This window comes from Seriola dumerili, unplaced genomic scaffold (assembly GCF_002260705.1).
Source record: "Seriola dumerili isolate Sdu_G_001 unplaced genomic scaffold, Sdu_1.0 BDQW01004927.1, whole genome shotgun sequence".
In the NCBI taxonomy this organism is placed as follows: Eukaryota; Metazoa; Chordata; class Actinopteri; order Carangiformes; family Carangidae; genus Seriola; species Seriola dumerili.
This window is the reverse complement of record NW_019179182.1, coordinates 342,928-366,748: the sequence shown is the minus strand read 5'-3', so window position 1 is coordinate 366,748 and position 23,821 is coordinate 342,928. Positions and strand designations below refer to the sequence as shown.

The 23,821-nt window shown below is 39.7% G+C and overlaps 1 protein-coding gene across 1 annotated transcript; it reads left to right on the top strand.

The window, feature by feature from the left end:
• The first annotated feature begins 9,649 nt into the window (after positions 1-9,649).
• LOC111239833 (spindlin-1-like) lies at positions 9,650-21,663 on the top strand. The gene is made up of 8 exons (XM_022769751.1): positions 9,650-9,765; positions 14,375-14,468; positions 15,125-15,229; positions 16,205-16,253; positions 16,437-16,572; positions 16,841-16,958; positions 17,352-17,585; positions 20,169-21,663. The coding sequence occupies exons 3-8, from the start codon at positions 15,190-15,192 to the stop codon at positions 20,366-20,368; spliced, it is 777 nt and encodes a 258-aa protein (XP_022625472.1). The 5' UTR covers positions 9,650-9,765; positions 14,375-14,468; positions 15,125-15,189; the 3' UTR covers positions 20,369-21,663.
• Positions 21,664-23,821: the final 2,158 nt, after the last annotated feature.

The window sequence follows — 23,821 nt, the reverse complement described above, 5'->3', positions numbered from 1 at the left end:
TTGTATTTAGCTGATCATAATAGGATATTATGATACTGGTCAGGAAAGGATCATTTTATTGATTAATTGATTGATTAAGATGTGAGAATTTTATAATTCACACTCAAAGCTCAGATGGTGTAAATCTGGGATTCCCTTCCCAACCAGGTGTACCTGTACCTTAGGGGTTCTTCCACAGTTGAAGAGCAGTAAGTGTAATGCGACTATCCAAAAGATGCAACAATTTGCCGCTGAGAGGGCTGTGTAGGGAGATCTGTCCAACACGCTGTGTCCAAAGCAAGAACATGAATCGGCATCTGCGTCTTACTTGGCATTTATTTACAAGCACAAAAAAACACTTATGCTCTGCAGCGATGTTGTGGCTAAACTGGACAAAATGCAGTCAACAGAAAGTATCGGCACCCCACCTCACCCTCTCTCTGTATCAAGCAACAAACAAAACTCCCAGCCAGGTGCAGGTGATATTAGACCACCATTCAGCCCCCCATGACACACACACACCCACGGCTCCGCCCACACACACCTCCACACACTCACACACATTCCCCCTTGGTGAGAAAGTGAGAAAATACATCACTGCTCCTACAGTAAATTCAGCATGACATAGTAAAACTGAATGTGTCTGTTGTATTTTTGTTGTTTGTTTGTAAAAACAGATTCCAGCTGAGAGTCAACAACAGGACTCTTACTAGTTAGACATGTTTGTTTGTCAACAGTATCTTTAAACAAACCGCTGCACAGCTGCTGCAGGCCATGCAGCAGTACAAGATGCATCTGTAATGCACATTATATATGTAACTCAAATGTAGACAGCAGATAAGGTCAACGTCAGTAATCTCACACTGTTTCATTCTAAGTCAACAAATGGTTTTCTAATGCTGTTCTTTGCAATGTGTCCAGTTTGTTGAAGACTGTGTTGAATTACTGAGCAGAGAACATTTTCTACATAGATAGATACTCTTTATTTATACCCTAGGGGAAATTCATGTGTCCAGTAGCTCATTAGTAACAACAATAATAATAATAATAATAATAATAATAATAGTTGATAATTAATAATAAACAATAATAATTAAATTAGTCCACATCCTTTGACTGAGTTTTGGCTGAGTTGTATAGTCTGATGTCAGTGGGAACAAAGGAACTCCTGAACTTCTCTGTTCTGCAGCACAGTGAGATGAGATGTTTGCTGCAGCTGTAGCGCTTCTCTGTCCTGCAGGAATGATGTGGGGCGGGTGGTTGGTATTGTCTAAGATGGCCTCCATCTTACATTGCATGTGTCTCTCAACAACAGTCCTGAGTGAGTCCAGACTCCTGTCTGTCACGATCTGTCACGATGTGGGTAAGGCTGGACCCAAAATGCAGCCAACACAGGGGAATGAGGTGCAAAAAGTTTATTAACTTAGGAACCTGCTGGTGAATCAGGGGGATGGGTTGGAGGCCCTATGGACAAGCTGGGCAGTAGAGTGGGATGACCCGGAGGTCGGGCAAACGGACGGAGCCGAAGCAGGATGACAGCAGCGAAGACAGGGTCTCTCCAGAGGTTGAGCCGGAGGATGGGCTCGCCTCTCTGGAGGGAGAGCAGGAGGACGGCAGCGAAGACGTGGTCTCTCTGGAGGGCGAGCAGGAGGCTCGCGTGACAAACAGAGCTCCTTCAGAGGGTGACCAGGAGCTGACTGGGTAACAAGGGCAGGAATCAGCTGGGCTGCTGACAGAACACGAAGAGCAGGTATCAGCCGGACCGCCGGTTGGGAATCAGGATCAGGTGTCGGCCGGACCACTGACTGGGAACCAGAATGGGGAGTCAGCTGGATCGCTGATGGGACACAAGGAGCAGGTGTTGGCCAGCCCGCAATCAGGACACTAGGAGCAGATGTCGGCCGGGCCACTGACTGGGAATCAGGATCAGGAGTCGGCCAGACCACTGACTGGGTAATGGGCAGGAGTCAGCTGGACTGCCGACAGAACAGGAGGAGCAGAATTCAGCCGAGCCGCCGAATGGGAATCAGGAGTCGGAGCAGGAGCAGGTATCGGCTGGACTACCGGTTGGGAATCAGGATCAGGTGTCGACCGGACCACTGACTGGGAACCAGAATCGGGAGTCAGCTGGACTGCCGATGGGACACAAGGAGCAGGATTCAGCCAGCCCGCAATCAGGTCACTATGAGCAGCTGGCCCATTGACAGGACACTAGGAAAAGGATTCGGCCGGATCGCCAACAGGACATGGGGAGCAGGAATTGGCTGGACCGCCAAAAGGGAACGGGGAGCAGGATTCAACCAGACCGCTGACTGGGAACCAGAATCAGGAGTCAACTGGGCCCCGACAGGACAGGAGGATCAGAAATCAGCCGGGCCGCCGATTGGGAATCAGGAGTCGGCCAGACCATTAACTAGGAACCAGAATCAGGAGTCAGCTGGACCACCGGCAGGACAGGAGGAGCAGGATTCGGCCGGACCACCGACAGGGAATCAGGATCAGGTGTCGGCCAGACCACTGACTGGGAACCAGAATCAGGAGTCAGCTGGGCCACCGACAGGACATGGGGAGCAGGTGAGACATTGTCCAGAACACCTAAGTCAGGAACAAGGCAGTAGTCAACCAGGGACCCCTGACGCTGAGACAGCTGATGCGTCAGCCAGGATGGTCAACCCAGGAATTGAGTCAGGAGCCGACAAAACGCCAACTGGGACGCCCGACGCTGGTACAGCTGATGCGTCAGCCAGGGTGGTTGGCGAGGGTTCCTGGCCACAGGAGAGCAAAGGCTCTGGACAGTGGGGTAGCTGGGGCTTGGGCTGGAAGCTGGGTACCTGGGACTGGGGCCGAGGCCGAGCCTTCCTGTGGTGACGGGAGCCATGATGACCTCGCCTTCTGTGGCCACCACGCAACCCTGTAAAAATAGCCAGACGAGTTCCCAAACTATGACACTGTCAAGCAGAGACCCAGCTTTTTTGACCAGCTTGTCCAGTCTCCTTGTGTTCATGTCTAACATGCTGCTGCCCCAGCAGACTGCAGCATAAAAAAGGACACTGGCCACCACTGACTAATAAAAAATGTGCAGCATTTCACTGCAGACGTCAAAGGACCTGAGCCTCCTGAGGAAAATGAGCCAGCTCTGCCCCTTCCGGTAGATTGCATCTGTGTTCCGGGACCAGTTCAGTTTACTGGACCTAGGTATTTATAAGTGTGCACCATCTCAGTGTCCTTCCCTCTAATGTTGACTGGCTGAAGGGTGGACCTCCGAAAGCCCATGACCATCTCCTTGGTCTTGGAGGTGTTCAGAAGGAGGCAGGAGGCCAACCCTAACCCTGTATTCCTCTTCCTGTCCGTTCCTGATACACGCCACAATAGTTATGTCGTCCAAGTCGCAGCCTGCTTCAATGGTAACAATAGCGACGATGTGAGAGAACACCCTCGGTACATAGTAAGGTCTAAGATCATCTGCCAACAGTTCAATATCCCGACAGCAGATCTTCTCTTTCACTGTGATATGACCAGAGTTGCACCATCTATTGTTCACAAGCAGAACCAGTCCTCCACCTTTATTCTTTCCACTTTCTCTGGCGTCTGTGTCTGCTCATACTGCAGTGAAGCTGGGTGAACCCACACACAGGAGTGTTGTCGTTTAAACAGGTCTCCATGAACTTCCAGTTCATCACACTTGTTAGCAATGGAGTTGACGTTTCCCATGAGGATTGATGGTAAAAAAAGCTTATACCTCCATCTCCTAGCCATTACTGCATCTGCGGTCGGTTTCTTCAGCTCAGCCGGTTACTGTGGACTTTGAATGGTTAATGGCCATCATGTTTTAGGTCACTCATTTCTTGTGTAGAAACATTCCTGTACTTTTGACAAGTTGCTTTATTATTTTATAAGATGATTACATGGATGTGAAAATATAACGACTTGTTATGACAAACCCACAGAGAATTTTTATCTGAATGCTGATCCCCTCAGCTCTACAGAGTTTAAATGTCTTTCACTTGTTCAGCTCGTGTTCTCTCATCACATCGTTTTTAGATGCAGCAGGCAGCTGTTTTCAGCAACAAAGCTAAAAACCCTTGCACTCAGAACCAAACAGCAGACAAAGAGACTAGCTGTTGAACATAGCGCTAAATGTAGCTACCTACAGAGCCTGATATTTCTTATCATGTCCAGGCTAGCCTCTGTGCCACTATAGCTTCAGTAACTCAATGCAATCTTTCATTTAGCATTTACTTCATCTGTCTTTCTGAAAAAATTAAGCCTGGTTCTGGAATTTATTTTCCATTTTCTGAGACAAATCAGCACCACTACAGCAGCTGCTCTAAGAAGCTGAAAACACTGTGATTTTAGCAAAGCTAAACAACGATTACTTTATGGGCAGAGAAAAAACTACAGCCTGCATGAAGAAACTACAACAACAGCAACATGGGTATTTATCTGGTTTCATCACCAATGCTGTCTTCAATGTCAATTTTTTAACTTTCTAATTGTAATCTTCTACAGCATCTAGTCCTCTCTGTCCTGCTGTTATTAAAGACATGTCTGAGCAAGATGACACCCAGACTTGCCTCTCCTGTTGACCCCATAAGTGTCTAAGGGTTATGAGAAATGGTATTCATTAAAAGACAGAACAAACATAAATATATGAGCAACACAACATTCTGTTGAGAAAGGTTCTGTTCCAAGGTGTGATGTCATGGGAGGTTTGACTCACAGAATGTCTGGCATGGGCATCAAGAAGACCACAACACAAAGCGTTTCAAAACAAATCAAATCTTTTACTGAGATTTTCCCAAAGTTATCAACAAAAACAGGACTTTTTGTCACATCAAAACCAGTAACAAATCAACTTAAATGTCTCTCAAAATTAGTTCACCATCCATCGAATATTTCCTTGAACACATTACCCACTAGTCTGCAGTCAGCATCCTCTAAACACCTCCCTCCCTCTGTGTCTCTCTCTGGGCTTTTTGTAGGCTGTGTTCCAGCAGTGAATCAGCCTCAATCCTTCTCAGCTGTGCTAAGTGGGTCATTTCTGCTCCTGTAGTCTCTTCCCTGCCACCAGGGGGGGACAGAGCATTCCTCGACTTGTTATGGGGGCTGATTGCAGCCATTGGAGAGGAATGTATTTACCACCCAGGACACACCCTCTCGTGACATCACAAAGGCTAGATATATAGTTATTGGTGTAATGGGATATTTTAACCTTCTGGAACAGAACCTGGAAGTTTCAGTTTATGTTATACTGGACATAAATTCATCAGGTGGACACAAACACATCTCCAGATGAATGATACTGATAATTTAACTACTAATCTACTAATTCAGCAGCTGTTTGCTAATTTAAAGTTCACCATATTAATTTAGTACATGAAATATATCAGTGCTGACCCCAAGTGGCGATGCAGGCTTAAGTGCAACGTTAACAGCTAAAGGGCCCCCTGCACCAACCTGGGCCTGTATTCACAAAGCATTTTATCTTACCACTAAGAATACCCCTAAGTCACGCTAAAAGTTATTAACTAAAAGTTTTCTCCTAAGTCCTATTCACAAAGCTGCTGAGACCAACTATTAGTGAGGAAAAGCGAAAACTCCTAAACTAAGAGTGTGACTCCGTTGCTATGGCTGACATCAATTTTCATGGACGAGCTAGCTTGCAGGAACCACAGCGATTGGTTGATGAAAGACTGTCTGTGCCGGTGAAAACACATGCACAACATCCAGCAGTAATAATAAAAAAGTCCACTGAGAATTAAACAAATACAAATAAAATAATAACAGATTAAGTACTGTTTACAAAAGTAGTGCATTCTCCAAAATGCTAGATAGATAGATATGTACATACTTTATTTATCCCCTAGGGGAAATTCATGTAATCTGTATGATAATGTTTGTGTCGACCCAGGAGAATTCAATTTTACTATAAAAACTTATATTCAATTCTCTCAAAGGAAAAACAAAAAAAACTAACTTGTCATACACTACCTTATAAACCTAACTGGCAGCCTGTTGTAGTGTAGCTGTTGTCCCAGCTGTGGGTTGAGGTGTGAGAAGATTTTAACTGTCCCCCACCAAGTGACATCCAGCTGGAACATGATTCCTTTCAAACAGCTGCCTCAGGTCACTCTCCTTTAAGATCCATGAATCATGTGTAGATCCTTGACAATGTACAACAATGTTTATAACTGTAAGTAGCATTGAATACAACCTATGTCTTGATGGTGTGATTATGTTTTCCTGTTTACAGATACCTCCTCATCTTGTGAAGGTGCAATAATTTTTACATGTGTTCCATCTCTGGCACCGATCACAGCAGGCAGACCAACCATGAGGCTGCTTTATTTCTCTGTAGTTGTTATCTAAAAGAAATCGTATGAATTGTCCTATGATGTCAGGTCAGAGTGCATTTATTGTTTGGTGAATAGATCAGCTTTTCTCTGTTGCCAAGTAGCGCAGTGTTGCCAAACACTTTCATTTCCACACTGATTGGGTTGTTTCAGTTGGTAGGAGATGTTATTGCATCTCTCACAAACTCAACAACAATCATTATTCCCTTGTGATTGAGTCGTATCTTTTAAGTAATTCAGCATCATTTAAGGTTTCCAAAACACTGTGACGTGGAATGACAGCAGCTCTTTAAGATTCTTTGTGATTTGGTCTTAGTTAGTGAGTCCTCTCGAGTGCTTCTTACTTCTCCCAGACTTAGGTGCTACTTTTAGTGGCTTTGTGAACCACTCTTAGTCAGAAAAATTAGTAGTCCTAAAGTTAGGAGTGACACGCTGTTGAGTCCACTATTATTTTGCAGCAAAACCGGACTCGCGTGTTCGTTTGATGAAGTATGCAGGACACAGATTTAAAGTTCAACATGTCTAATTTATTAAAAGTATAGCCAAGCATAGAAGTTTGAGATTGCTTACAGAGCTCTGGACTCACACGGCTCTCCTCGCCTGTCTAAGCAGCGTGCAGTCCTTCCTTGTTTCAGTCATTCATTCTTATACACACATTCTCTATATAACAGGGTCACTCCGCCTCTTCTCTCTTCACACCACTCTGACCTGAACCTGTTATCTAAACATGTCATACTTGTACTTTCTTGTCTGTCCCTTCACATCATTCTGCAATCTCAAACGGCAATCAGTGTCACAATGTTCATAAACAGCCATAATCATCAGTTCAAGGCTGATTTGCCTTTTTAATCATACAATGCATACAGTTGCAAACATAACATATCCCTTCAACGCCCATTATTTTTAGGGGTTTCTCCTAAATCAGCAAGTTAGGAGCTACTTTTAGTCTTAAGATGCTTTGTGAATACGGGCCCTGCTGCTTGAATGACACAGAGAACCCAAAACATACTAGTGTTTTTGATCAACTACTGTATATCATGTTATTTTCAAAGGCTTTAGTGCATGATCGGAATGACTAATTAATAGATTCAGGGCTATTTTTTTCTTATTTTTGTAAAATAAATAAATAAATGAATAAATCTTTGAGATCATTGGCAATTCTGCTTTGTCTTGGGCGTCAAGGGCTTTGAGGCCTATGATGTACAGGTTTTTGGCTCAACCGCAACAGCGGGGCTAACCCTGTAATCGCGGAATGTCTGTGACCGACTGGCTGATTGAATTATAGAGTTGAGTGATTATAATTCCACCATTGGTCAGCCGAATGCAACATGACTGAGTTGGAGTTTTCCCATTCGCCATTGCTCTTTCAAAATGAATTGGCACAAACACTTTCTTTGGGGGAGCATTTATAGCCACCAGAGTTGTTTTTTCAAAAAACCACCTAGCAACAAATCTAGCAAATTTTTGGACAAACCTTAGCTACTTTCCATAGAAGAGATACACCAGTAATGTGAGTAAGAGCTACATCCTCAATTTCACACATCGACCATACGTGGTCCAGCCATATAGACCTAGTCTTGTTCAGAGTACTAAGACCACACCTGACAATATTCGTTAGCAACTTTGTGACCATTACAATATTGTTTTGTAACAGTAAGAAAGTAGGATAAAATTGAGTATGAGATCTTTTCTAATAAATATGAAATATGGAATAATTACAAGATAAAGTCTCCTTTTTTTTCTTTGGTGAATGCATACACTTCTCCACTGTGCCACCCAAAAGCTGATGCTGGTCTCAATCTTACCACCACTATTAAAGGTGGCCCCATCACTGGTTACTGTCACATAACCATTCAGAAACTCAGTTCAGCATTTGCTGCACAAGCTAACAAACTATTCATGTGAATTTTTCTAGAATTAACCTTTTTTTCTGTTTTTACAAGTTTATAAAACACACACACAACTGCATGACTGTGTGTTAATTTAAGACTGAATTTTTTTTTATCCACAATATGGTATGGTGTTATTTTGATCAATCCAACAGAATATGAAGGCACAATAAACTCTTAACTGAATCACATTTGCGACGGGAGGAATAAAATAAGAAAATGCTTAATAACTGTCAATATACTGCCTTTATCATATCTCAATTTATTATCTAGCCTAATTAACTGGCTGAACTGTTACATCTGTCTGATTGCCCTTTGTGCTATCTGTGTGTTTCATTTTTGTCTGTCTGTCTCTTTCTGTCTGTCTCCTCCACTGTCGCATTCAACACCAGGATGGACCACTATTAAGCAAGGAAAAACAGCGTAATGCGCCAGTCTGTGTCCGTGTATTTCCTTTCAGTTGCACTATTTGGCAGAGAGAGGCAGGGGCGGGGAGAGAAAGTGAAGTGCGTCATGCTCACAGCAATATGACCGGAAGTGAAGCGATAAAGTAAAATAAAGGTTCGGTCTTTCGTCTTTCGTCTTTCGTCTTTGGTTTGACCTTATGTTAACTTCCCTCTCGCCTCTTCCATATTTGTTCCCAGTATATCTCAGGGTTTGTTTTGTATGTATATTGTATATTTTTATCAACCTTATAGTGCTTCTAGACTTTTTAAAATTCACTGAAGTTGACAAATACAAATTAATATATAAATACAAAGCACCAAACTATTAAGAAAAAAACAAAAAAAAAACAAAGGCACAAAAAAAAAAAAAAAGATTTCCTTAACTAATCTATGATTTTAAAATGACTGTTTTCATTACTTCATTCATATTTGCCCTTTTGGGATTAATTAATCATTAATCAATTTATTTATTGGCTGATTCTGCTAAATCTTTTTAGCTCTACAAATCAATTTAAGGTTCTGATGAACAAAAAGCTCCAACACCAACACCTGCTAGAACCATGTCTCGTTTTTACCCTTTTCAGTACTTAGGATATTATATTTGGTGGGAGTATTTTTCCTTTTGAAATGTACGTTATACAAAAAGGTTTCTTCCTGCTTTCAGTCTTTGTGCTAAGATAGGCCAAACATGTCCCAGATCGATGTACTGGATGCACAGAGATAAAAGTGATATCCATTTGGCTCTGGGGAAGACAACTGAACACAATAAATTAAAAAATATTGCTGATTTTAGATGTTCTCTTAAAGATGTCTAAAATTAGTGATAAAACGACACGAACCGTCCCTTCTTATGTTATATATTTTGGAAAATGTATTCTCATGTAATTAGTCTAATCGCAGGCACAAGCTCTTTTATTGTGAAAGGCTTGACCGGACGTCTAACGTTTCCTTGTGTCTAACTTAACTTTCCACGGTGAGATGGCCGAGGAGTCTCTGCTGGTTCCTGTGAAGTCGAAACGGGCTCTGTGGACAGACAGCAGGAGGCGAGAAAACCCGCTGCTGTCCCCTTCGACCTCCATTTAAAAAAAAACAATAACGGTAAGACAGAAACAAACATGCACCTGTCTGTTAGCTAGCTAGTTGGCCCGCAGGTAAACAGCCAAAACAACACACACTGAGCGCTCGTTTTGTCAATTGCGTTCTCCCGCCGACGGTTGGTCTTGCGGGGGAGGGGCGGGGGGAGACTTAACCCAGTCTGCTGCTGTCTTTCTGTCTGGGATATTTCTGCTTTTTCCGCAGAAATGCTGTCGGACAGTCCCCCCGTTGTCCGCTTGTCAAAGACCCCTATCCGCCCCTTTTCACCTGATCTGGAGCTGTAAATAATAGTGAGTGAAAAAAGCGAACAACATGGCTGACGCTGGCCCTGCAGAACCTGCTTGGTCGTTATCAGTGCAGATAATGACAATATATATATATGTTTTTATTTATTTTTTTACCAGTTAGCTAGGCGGTGGTCAAACTAGCATCTCATTTATTGACAGAGAAAAGCAGTTAGAATAAAAGGGAAATAAATAAAAGAAACTGGACTAAAACAGCTGTCAAAGTGAAGACTGAGAGCAGTGAAAACCTTTATTTTTTAACACAGAGCCTGGTTTGGCACAGTTTTTTACATATGCTGCATCTTTTCATTATTTCTGTCAATAAAGTAATGAATTAAGTACAGATTTTTTGTAGAAGTTATTGAAAGATGATTTGAATGCTCCAGTTTACTGATAGCTACGCCCCCTTTTCCAACTTGTAACCAAATCAAAGCAAAGGTCAACTGGAGTCTGATCTACAGGGAAATCTTACAACCCACCCAGCGGAAGCTGCCATAGGCATCAGGCCTGACTAAATTACTGCAGAAATTGGTTTAAAAGTTGATTTTTCTGCATTTTATAGTTTTAATTTGCTAGCTTCAGTTTGCTTGCAATTGTATGTCAAATGAATAATATCTGGTAAGCAGCCGAGTACTAAAACACAGCCAACCAATCATTCTGCAAAATGATTTAAAGCAGATTGAATTAAAAGTGAAATTGGTAGTAGATTTTTTAAGACTGAGATGTGACTTTTCGTAAACATCAAAAGTTTCCACCTGACTTTAATCCAGAGAAAACAGACTGGGGTGCAAACACTTTTTAAATACAGAAACCCATTTAAAAGAATTGTCAGAGTCACTGTTAAAGTACAAAACACATGTCAGCTTTATTGTACTTGTTATTCCACAGAGCTGAAGTCTGACAGTCTTAACAGTTTGGGCAATGCTGGGACTTGATGTGATCCAGATGTTTTAGGGGAGACACAGTGAAACATCCTGTATTTGGTACATTTTTCAGTCCAGGGATCCTTAAAATACCAGTACAGTGTGTGTGTGTGTGTGCAAAGAACAATCTACCTCTTCCCTCAGTTTGGTACGAGACTCATCTTCTGTGGTTCCAGTAAATTGAAGTTACACACTGGACAGAATGACGTTTAGTTGTTCCTGTCCAGCACTGCTCAGGCCCTCATGACAACATGATGACTAATCATGTGTTGCTGAGCAACAGGAGGGAAATCACCACCAGCTGCAGCAAAACACTGCAAAATGTCTCTTGTGCTTCTGATAGGTTAGTTTCTTCTGCAGGTAACCAGCAGTGAACAGGAGTGTTTGAGTCACAACCCATGGAAACCCTGCACCAAACATTTGTTGCACCACTTAAAATAAGGGTTGAGAATTGAAAATATACTGACACATTTCTTTTCAGTATTTTTTATTGCATTACATTCTTTTAAATTGTGTGCATGTGCTGACTGTGCATGCAGTCTGTTGCAGTTGCTCCTGCTCATTTTTTCTTTTTTCTTTCTTTTTTCTTTCTTCCTTTGTCATTAAGTATTTACTAGTAATTTACTCAAGCTGCACCCTCTCCAAATGTACTAGTAGAGAAAATTCTAGTCTGTTTTTTTCACCGTGGAATTATTTCTTTCATTCAACTACCCTTTTGAATGATGTCATTCAGCTACACTACCATTGTGCAGCAACTCCACGGTTACATTGTTTACACCAAGGACCAGCTGATTGCACTGAAGCCAACTGGCATGGCGACCAGAACAATTAACATCCCTACAGAAATCAGCAGGATAACACACAGAGTATGCAGAGGAGGAATGAGGCAATAAGCGAAGAGTACTGGGTCCAGACAACAGAGACTGATGGAGCATATCTCCCGTCTTCCATCACGGCTATGTGAGATCACTTGACAATAAGATAGATGATCTAGTGGCCCTAGTGAGGAATCTGAGGGACTGCAGTGTTATGTTTTTCACAAAAACATGGCTACGGCCTTCAGACGGATCGGACAGACAGGAATAAATCTGAGAGCTGAGAGAAGAAGAAGTGGTGGGCTTGTTGCTTTTATTAACAACAGATGGCGCCACCCTGGTCACACTGCCATAAAGGAACATTTCTGCAGTCCAGATATTGAACTGTCAGCCATGGGGCTACGTCCACGCTACATCCCCAGGGAGTTCTCACATACCGTCCTGGTTGTTGTTTATACCCCCCCCCCCCCCCCCCCCCTAACCTGGCACCCCTGTGTGTGACGTCCATCCTTCTGTATACTGGCAGGCCTCCAGAGATGCATTCCAGTCCTTTCCTGATAATCTGTGGGTGCTTCTACCTGACACCGGACTCTTCCACTCTAACTCAGTTTGTGGAGACAGGATCCTGGACTTGCTGTATGTTAAAGAAGCCTACCTTGCACATAACTTCTTGCAAAAAGAAGTAGCAATATTCACATTGGAGAAACAGTTAAGTCTTGGCATTTTGCCAAAAAAAAAACAAAAACAAAGAATTACATTTTTTATTAAATTTATTGCTGAATAAACCACAGGTTATTTGGGAAGAAATATGCACTGGATCACATCTAATAACCAACTCAAATACATGAAGGGAATTCAAATGGACAAATTATGAGAATGGTAATTGTGAGATTTTTATCACGAGATTTTTTTGGACGCCTGAAATAGTGGCTAAAATGGGCTTAACATGTTCAAATAGAATATGGTACACACATATACTGGTTATGACCTAAATTAAGAATATTTTGGGGAGAGGTCTTTAAGTATTTCACCAAAATTTCACAGTCCAAAGGTGGCACTATTGGGCCTAATACCTGAAGGCAATGATGGAAGAGCAAAATAAAGTATGTTTTACAAATATTGCTTACAGCAGCAATTAAATGTATCATGATTAAGTGGCTGAAACCTGAGTCCCCAACATACAGTATATGGACTGAGAAGGTATGGAAAATTTACCACATGGAACAAATAAATAATAATTCCTTGAGACTCCAAAAAGATATATTTATTTGAAGCTGGAACCCTGAGTTATACTAATAGAGTGAAATGATCTGCATCCCTCTACATAATCTGGATCATATATATAGAATTTTCCCCATTTCATCCTATCTGTATGTGCATATACATATATACATACATCCATACCACCTCATTTTCTTCTTTTCCCCTTTTTCCGTGTTAAGTTATTTATAAATAAAGTAGATACAGCTGAAAATGGAAAAAACAACAGGCAAAATTGTGAATATGTTTGTATGATTTTAAGTTACTGAAACTGAAATAAAAAAGTTCTTTAGTCTCTGTCTTTTTCTCTCTTTGGTTGTGCCGATTATGTCCATGCATCACTAGTTTGTTTCTCAGCAATGAAAAATAAAGAAAAGATACAGCTTTTGGTCACAGGTTGGATGTGGGTTTCAGAAGTCAGGCTCAGTTTGGTCAGTTGTTAAAGATGTGGGTACAGGCTGTAGCTTAGTTTTTCTACACAAATCTGTCCTGTTTTTATTTTCACAACTGTTTACAGCATTTACAGTGCTGCTCTCTTTCACAAATCCACATTTTGTTTTTCATTTTTCACCATGAGTTGTAAGGTACAGTTTGGTCACTCGCTGGTTAAAAAACACTCACATTTTATCTTCAGTAAAAGAAAAAAGAAATATGTCTGGCAAATGCAGGGCAAGACTTTGGTGCTAATGCTAAATATACATGTATAGTACATATGTACGTAAGCACAACATTTGTTTATTGTCTGGATTGTTTGTGGCTTATTCATAAAATCTGTCATACAGCTGTGACAAATAAAACAGGGATGGTCTGATGATTCCTTCCTGCTGATGAATAATGCAACCTGCAGTCAGAGTTCAGGGCAGAATGCAATAATGTCAAACAAAGAGGCTTCAGAATCAAAATTCATCAGACACCTTCACTGTCAGAGCAGACTGGCTGACTGTATCAGTCAACATGCCGCCCCCTGCTGTTCAAAACCAGAAACAAACTGAATGTTTTCACTGAAGAGATTCATATTTGACAAAAAATCTTAACTCAAGGTCTCAATGCTAGCTTTTCCAGAGCTTTCAGCTGCATCTCACCGTCTGTTTTTCCTCTCTTAGAGTTATAGTAGCTCAGTTATCATCACATGACTAAAGTATGGAACTTCATATGACAGGTGATATTGTATATATCACTACATTGTATAATTTCACTACAAATATTGAATTTTAACTTATTTTATTATCAGTCACTGCAAGTCACAGAAATAAAACATAACTGTGGCCCTGCAGAATGTTGTCAGATCAGTCATCTCACAGTTTTGTTGAATTGTGTTTTATTGTCACAGGTTTGATCCTGGTTTTTTCCTGCAGACGTGAAGCCCGATTCCTGAAAATCAAGTGCTAAACATCTCATCACTATTGCTGAATACTTGAGACTGGGTAAAACCTTGTTTACTAACTATTAGCATATTGCACATGTTAGTGCAACATGGTAGTGGTTGGGGAATTAACATACTAACATGTTTCACAACAAAAGTCATCATGATAACATTGAGAAGTATTTTACATGTATGTTAACATGCTCACTGTAGACATGCTAGCATGCTAGTTCACAAACATTAAAAGCTGTCTAAACAGTCAGTCTGTAATGGAAATGTTTATATATCATGTAACTGACGCAGTGGGAAAGTAATGACAATGCTTACAAAAAACGTGAATGTTCTCTACAGTAGAAAACTTTTCTTTTACCTTCCTGATTACTCTCCCGCTGTTTAAGACAGCACCTGATGCTGCCTAGCTGCTACTTTGTGTGGAGCTTTTTTTTCAGGGCACGGTCAGAGTATAAGAGAGTATAAGAGAGAGAAAGGTTTAAATAAGCTTCAAAAACAACTCGGTTTCTTGATTCTTATTTCAGATTTCCATTTCACTGTTGTAGACGAACTTTTATTGGATAAAATACAGTCTAAAATAGGCAAGTGAAGAATAGAGATTAATAGAGTGAATAATAAATGTAATGAATAATGTGAATAAATAATGCTTTGTTGTTCCTCACAGTAGATATCATGCTCGCTGTTTTTCTCCCTCTGTTGTTTCAGCCCTGGACAGGTTTGTGTTGTAGCTGTGTGGCTGGCAGCCTGGCTGCCTCCCTGCCTCCAGATGAATGAAGAACACTCCGGGACACAGGGACACAGCTGATACAGGTCCGGGGTCACCTTCACTGTCAGGACACGCAGCTATTAACATGTTGTACATTTAACTTGCAGTCTCTCCATGGTGGTAGTATTTGTTTTCTGGTTGATTTTAATTTTATTTTTAAGAAAATCAGCTTGAGTTGGGGAAAAACATTTAAAAGTACAGCACCACTTGCATGAATTGGAAAATGGTTGTCAGTAATAGAAGTTCCAAGCAGATAGCATTTACTATGGTACAGTGTGGTCCTTTTAAAGTGTCCACGAACACATGCCTAAGGCGCTCTGCTCACAACTGTTTTACTGCACAACAGTGTTGACGGAAAAATAAAGTTGACTAAACCTTACATGTGGTGGCTTATCTCTTAGCTGTACGTTTAAGTCTCTGGAAGTTGACTTTTACCTTGATAGTATTTACTGTCAAGGTAAAAATCTGCCTCTGCAGACACGCTACAGGTGAAAAGACAATAACTTCTGTCTCCACACGTTATTGTAGTTTGTCTGGCAGATGGTTTTTAGGATGGCCCATGGACAGATTTTGTTTGTCTTTTTAATCACCTATAGTACCCCACCCCGTAACACTGCTATATTGCTGATATTGGCAGAGCTAAAGACTAAATTGGTGGGGTGACAAACAACTGCTTGATTGAAAAAAAAGTGTCAAAAGCAAAAATAAAAATAGCAATATTCCTTATATTCAGCCATGGTCACATTTAGCCTCTATGTACCAATATATTGTATATAAATATGGAACTTGTGTAAATAATATTTGTTCATAGAGCAGACAGTATAAAACAGTACTATGTCAAACAGTGTGCAGTTTTTTACTTTTATTAAAATGCTTCTAAAAATGGTCAGCAGTAATATAAAGTATTCAGGATCTGTAGTAAACTGACTAGAACACACAAAACCATCATCATTTTTTTTGGCAGAAAGTTGTAATTTGTAGTGTTTGATAAATGTGCTGTGATTTGTTTTTCTCCTCAGGGCATGCAGGTGTTTCTGCAAATATGATGAAGAAAAAGAATCCCCATAAGTGAGTTAAGATGATAAGCATAATTTACAGTACTTAATTACAAATTTCCTGTATCAGGAAACATGAGATTAGAATAAAAGATAATGTGTCTGTTCCCACATAAAGGCATCAAACAGATGCAGCTCAAAGCACAAACATAGGCTCAAAGCAGATAATGTTGACTGTTGTTTCATCATTGTGAAGGAAACATAAGAGTAGTCTGGGTCCGACCACCAAAGTTCTGTCACAGCCTCGACGCAACATCGTCGGCTGCAGGATCCAGCACGTGTGGAAGGAGGGAGGAGGCCATGTGATCTGGAAAGGAACAGTGCTCGACCAGGTAATCAAAGAGTTGAGTTCACGCAGACACAGAAGTTGTTTTATAGTCACGTTTGATATACTGTCCTACCAAAGGCAGGCAGTCCATATTAAACATGTGGTGTTCATTCTGTCTGCATACACCTTTGCTGAGCTCTGTTTCTTCACTGCTACACTAGTGTCTGCTTTCAGCAAACTAAAATGTGTATTGTTGTTGCGATAGATGATTAAACAGGGAAACATTTGTGGATAGAGGTGCAAGTGTTTTCAGCTGTATGTATTTCAACCAGGTGCCAGTGAACCCGGCTCTCTATCTGATAAAGTATGATGGTTTTGACTGTGTTTATGGTCTGGAGCTTCATAAAGACGAGAGAGTTCAGGGACTGGAGGTGCTCCCTGACAGACTGGGTAAGACTGAACTGCAAGTTGAATCACACTGACTGTCCACAAAACATAACATACTGAATGATAATAAATTAGATTGTTAATGCTGGTAGACCTCAATAACTTGCTAACATGTTACTAACATGTTACTAACATGTTAGCTAATTATTGAGTAACATGTTAGTAACATGTTAGCTAACATGTTACTAACATGTTACTAACATGTTACTAACATGTTAGCATGTGGACAAGGATGACTAACAACATCTCCTCTGGCGCTGCCCTGTGAACAAACTTATAATTTCTTGTCCAGATAGTGGTAATGATGCAATATGCAATAATTGCAAGGTGCGCTAACATGGTATACATATTTCTATTAATATGTATTGATATTAATATTTATTTTCGTCCTTGTAGCTAAATCCCGTCTGACAGATGTCAGCCTGGCAGATGCCATGATAGGTAAAGCAGTGGAGCACATGTTTGAGACGGAGGAAGGTCCAAAGGAGGAGTGGAGGGGGATGGTGCTGGCCCGAGCTCCCATCATGACCACCTGGTTCTATATCACCTACGAGAAAGACCCGGTCCTCTATATGTACCAGCTGCTGGATGACTATAAAGAAGGGGACCTCCGCATCATGCCTGACTCCAGTGAGAAAACTTTTTTTTAGAGATTATACTACTACTATACTTATTTGTTCCAGGCAGTTAACTTTTCGTAGGGTGTTTAAATCCTTGAGGGTTGTTGAGGTGAGTCATTGAGATACCATGACCTGGATGACTGAGAATCTGCACATGCTCCTTTTTTTATGTCTTGAACATTTGGATTATATCTGGGTAGTGATTTTATCCATGTTAAAGGCACCCAGCTACGGCTGTGTGATAATGCAATATCATTGGAATGGTAGTGCAGTGATATTTTGTTTTATGGAAAATTCTGCTGTTTAAATGAATTATTCTCAGCTAATTAGTGCCATGGGTGCTCAGCTCCGAGGCACTCCTCTACAGCTAGAATAGCGGGCTTATTATTATTCTTCCGCCAAATTTTGGCGCGTAACTCGTCTCGCAGCTTTGAGAAACCCCCAGTAATATATACATCAAAACTTGCATCTTGATCCCGAAAGAGGTGCTATGACTTTTGGTGTTAAAATTCCAATTTTTCCCAAAGTTATTCCAAAAATACTGGGAATAAATAATGCATTAGGAATGCATTGGAATTTTCTTTAAAAACCCACAAAATTTCAAATTTTTTCTACAAAATTTCACATTTTTTCTGAGTCACCCAGCTCTCTCATACCTGCACGTAGAAATGTGATTCAAACTATAAAACAGAGGAAAACTTATGCTCTCTCAAATCATCATATATAAACTTTTCAAACTATGAGCACTCAAAGGGGAGGTGCAAATCACTTTTTCTTCAAAGTTAGAGTGACAGCGTCAGTTGGCTAGAGTGCGTGAAGCAGTAAAAAATAACCTTTATTTTTATTTTTAACTCGAGCTCACGGCCAAACCGTAAAAAGGAGACAAATAATTTTTTCTGAAAATGTAGACATAGTTGTTGGGATTCATAAAATGTAACTTTGACAGGCAGGGTCTGCACAAAATTTAAATGGGGTGCCGAGTCCGGCAGCAATACCTGTCTCACTCTCATTGACACTTAATGTAATCGTCTTTTTTTTTTTTTCAAAAGAATCTCACTCTGTCTTCGCACTGAGCTTACTCACTCATTTTAAGGAATATCTGAATAAAATAGAGACTGTAAGAAACTTCTGGCTTCAGTGTCTGTCACGGTGTTTTCGGTTTTTGAAAAGAAGTAACGGTTTTCTCATAATTTGCAATTGTTTTAAGCCATGTAGAAGCCAAATTCTGGGCAGATTTTCACATTGCCATGGCAACGGCAGCTCCTGACCTGTGTGCGTGTGTGCGTGCCTAGCAACCAGATAACCAACTCTCCAAGCTCCGCTAGCTTTACATTAGCCGCATGTTAGGTCTTAAATTACATTTAGTTAGGTCTTAAATATGTAAGTCCATTTACTGCTTCCTTCGTTGCTTTTTTTTTGTTTTGTTAAATGAGTGAATGAAGTTGTGACGGTCTCCGCTGAGACAGAGGAGAGGAGAAGCTACTAGCCCTCTCTCGCTGTCACTTCTAGTCGCGTTGCTCTCCTCCCCAGTAATGTTAAATTTAGCCCCGAAAAAAACATAATAGTGGTAATTTAAATAGCGGTTCATGGGATTTATTAACCCTCAGGGGTCCCTCTGTCCTTTTTTGGACATTTTCTTCACTTTTCTTTTTTGATTTGCTGATCATTTTGGCTGTGTTACAGCTGAAGGTATGGATTTCTGCAAGAAAGTGTCTTTTTTGACATATTTTCAAAATCTAATGTCAGTTACTGTTACAGGTCTATTATACACTGGTAACACATTTTGTACCCTCTGGGGTTCCTTGCGTCCAAAAAAGGACACACAAAGAAAATGCTATAAAATCATCATATATCAATATTTTTTTCTGCTTTTTTTTTGCATACATCTCTTAAACCACTTCAGTTCTGCTCAAACCTACCAAATGTTTATTAGTTTTCAGGATTTTAACCCTTTAAATGCCAGTTTGAAGACATGTTGCCTCTTGTTTTATTAAAAAAAACAACACAGAATATGAGATATTTCCCACATAATACATGATGGAGGGATGTGACATTGTTTTATATCAGAGTCTTTTATGTCAAGACATTTCAAACCAGAATATGATCAGGGTGACTTTTGAACACTTGAAATAAATCATGTACTCATCCCAGCAGCAGCCCCCGTGGCACTCAAAATTTCCCTGGAATTTTCTAGTTGTAATTAAAAACTATCAGAATGAGTTGAATTCTGATGCCTAACAAAGGAACACTTATATTTTATCATCACATTGTTTATTCATTTTTCATTGATATTTGCTCTGATTGTTTATTATTATTTCTGTATTTTTATTTTATTGTATATATTTTATTAATTGTATTGTAAATGTATTGTTATCTAAATGTATTAGTGTTTATTTTTAGTAAGTTTTTCATTTCATGTTTTCAGTTTTACTTGATGATCTCCTGTATCCCTGTGTAAGATGGCAAACACGCATTTTCCAAAATTGTTTCTTTAAATCGGTCTTTGTTTTTCTCTGTTTTAGTAGAAGCATAAAAACCAAGTAAGTTTGACAATAAGATCAGTGGTAACGTCTCTCTTTCCGTGTCTCTGTAGACGACAGTGTCCCGACGGAGAGGGAACCTGGTGAGGTGGTCGATAGCCTGGTGGGTAAACAGGTTGAGTACGCCAAAGAGGATGGCGGCAAACGAACGGGCATGGTCATTCACCAGGTGGAGGCAAAACCCTCCGTCTACTTCATTAAGTTCGACGACGACTTCCTCATTTACGTCTACGACCTAGTCAAAACTTCGTAAACTAAGTGGATGTCCTAAGCCACCAAGACAGAAACAAAATGCAACACATGTTAAAACACCTGAAGCATTTAATCCAGCGCTCATCCTTCAGACCATCAAATACAAAAATAAACTCAAAAAAAGATTTCTTGTTGCGGAAGAACACAGGATAGATACTTTTTGAGGGGGCTTGGTTAAGTTGAAGCATTTCATCTATGACCTTAAATTCTTAAAATAAAAGAAATAAATTGGTCATGGTTTTACATTACCCTCAAAAGATCAACTTTTTGAAGCCCCTTAATAGTTTCATGAAAAACAGAAAGCTATCCAAAAATTCTATTTTACTCCAGGAAAATATTGAGAAAGTTGAAGCGAGATGAAGGCTCTTTAGAATCTCACATTTTAAACAAAAATTTGCCGACTTTTTAAAATCCTCCTCCTCCTTACACCTAAAGAAACTAAACCTTAAAATTCACTGTTAGTGTCTGATTTCATCCAGTGCGCTGGTTGCAGAAAAAAAATTTGGTCTTGGTGAAGTGTCTCAATGAAGATGTCACTGAAAAGTGTGATAGCAGCCATCTCTTCTGTGCTACTCCTGATGAGGATAATCAGGAGTTACTGGCAGCATGGAAAATACCAAACTGAAAGTCTTTAGAGATTTCTTGTCATATTTTCAATTAACAAATCTAGCTGCAGAAAAGTGAGCAGACTCCTAGTGAAGTGAAGTGTGGAACTGGTTGGTGGAAGGGCCTTCAAAAAGAAAGACTAGAAGAAGGTGAATTCTTGGACCAGAAAAACAAATAATTGCTATCATGACAGAGAATGAGCATGTGTTTTGTTTTTGGGACACTTTAAGATAGGAACAAACAATACAGCTCACTGTCACATCCAATAAGGACTGGCATTACCACGGTGTGGGAGCCCATTTCTGCCAGGAAAAAAAGATGATATAAACAGATGAATAGTTAGAAATAACAAAACAAAAATACTCATGGAAAGTCAAAATTACAACTTTCTAAATGAAAATGGTGAGATAGTTTAAACAATGAAGGAAGTCAAAATTATAATATGTGAAGTCCAAAGAACCTGTGTTATGAGTTTGACTACTTCAGTCTCAAGCTTTTACTCATGTCTCCCATTTTTCAGTTAAATCACGTAATTTTGACTTAATATTTCACAATTGTGACAAAGTAAGCCAATATTTTTACTTTCATAATGTTGAATTAGTTCATCTAAGTTTGCATTAGTATGTAAGTCATAATTATGTCTTAATTTAGTAAATCTTAGTTTTGGTTTAGTAAATCAAAAAAAAAAAATGACTGTAAAAACCAGTCAGACCTTTGACTTCTAATCCCTTAAAGTTGACTTGCCAAGAGTAATTGTATGTTTGCTATTCCTAACATATCTTGTCTTTCCCGTGGCGGAAATGAGCTTCCATGCAACTGAGCTTCATAAGACAGGAAGCAAAAGGAACCAGTCTCAGTTAAAAGTTAAAGACATCTGCGGGTCGATTAATAATAATAATAATAATAATAATAATAATAATAATAATAATAATAATAATAATAATGATAATAAACACTAAACAATAAATAACAAACTTCAACACAAAGGATCATCTCTGGAGCTATTAAAATAATCAAAAATGTCTTTGGAAATATCTCAAAACCTAATTTTCCCACTTTTGTTCAATTGGAGGTTGACTGGAGTTGGATTCTGTCCCACTTGTTGTATAGAGCAAAACAAGACAGATTGCTTCATCACATAGTGTGCTACTTTTAGACTCCATTTCACCAACTTCAACTGAACATTGATGAAGATCAACAGATCTTAGATGAAGATCAACAGATCTTCATCTAAAGGCATCTGCACTTAAAACATATTTTTTTCTTTTTGCTTTCATCATTGCCAAAAAACCCCTTCCCGTTGTGAAGTTGTTTGACATTAAAGACAATCAGACAGCTTTCTTGTGATTTCACTAAAGCCTTTGGAATTGCTCTTGTGGTGTTTTTTCTAAATCATCTTTGAATGAAGGATGGAGAAACAAAATTGAAACTTGGCCAAAGCCCTTTCTGTCCTTGGCAATTTGTTTTAGTGTTAAATTGTTTGTTGTAGATTGACAAGCACCCAGATCTACAGTTTCATGAGTTCTCCATAGTTCCTCCATTTGAACTTGGAACACAGTTATGTATTCTAAATGTCATAATTTATGAAAATACAAAGGATTTTAAGAGCTAAGGGAGAGATGAGAAGAATATTCTCTGGACTGTTGAATGCTTAATGGCAGAATTGGAACTGACAAGAAAAACAAATCTGCTGTAGCAATACAGTCAGGTTTTTAGTGTGGAAGGCTTCAGTTAGACAGTTAAGATGTTCAGCGTTGGAAGCATGTGAATCCAGTTTAATACTATGTGTTGGTTGATAAAATTATTACTGAAACAAAAGTATCCCAGTTTGTATTTACACACAAACCAAAAGATTATGGACTTCTTGTGGTGTAGATCTGACATTCTCCTGGCCATCTGAAGAAAACATAAGTGTCTGTCAGACGTCCATGAAGATGATCTGGTCTGCTCCACAGCATTTATGCAGTAAGACTGGACACGGTCGGTTGTGTTTAGTATATGAAGAGATTAAGAAGCAGTGAAGGTTTAAATTTCCTTTTTCACAAATGTACTTCTCATTTTATTTGGATCTACTCAAGACTGAAGGTTTTCATAAACTTGTGTTCTGTTCTGATTTGTACTTGTAGTTTGAGCGTTAATAATTGATTGAAACTTGCAATTGGAATGTAGTGTAAGGTTAGAATCAAACTGTTGTTACTGACCAGTGACTGGTATCCCAAATAGAATTGCCACTTTCAGTGTTTTGTTAGCTAGTTACATTTTTAAAAGAGAAAAGAACCCTCAAAGAGCCTTTATCAAAGTCAAAAAACATCAAACATGACTGATTGGTTCATTAAAGGATGATTGTGTCATTCAGGTTTTTTAGGTTTTAAAATGCAACAGCAACTGGAACATCTTCACTGTCGATTTCCTCTCAAACTGTAAGAATAAAAGAGAAACCAGGAAAGGTTGTTGAGCCATGCATTCTGGGGGAATGTCTTTAACATATTGGATGGCTCAGCTGAATCGGTGCACTGAACAAGTTTTTATGTAAAACTTTCAGTCTGTGTGCTTCCTGTGATGTAGTTAGTTGCCGAGGCAGATTGCAGCTCTTATTATAACCGCACTTAAAAAAAAAAAGGACTGTCCAAGAGATCTTAAGGTTTCTGCACTTGTGTATCTGTTTTCCTTTTCTTTAACGAGAAATATGATTGTGATCATCTCAGCAGGCACTATTTTAATTAATGAGATAATGTGTCGTTACAAAGACTTGTTTCACAGCGACGTTATGTCCAATTCATCCAGTTCATTTCACTATATTAATGAAAACAGATTATTGATGTTTATGTTGGAATGACATTGGCCTTCT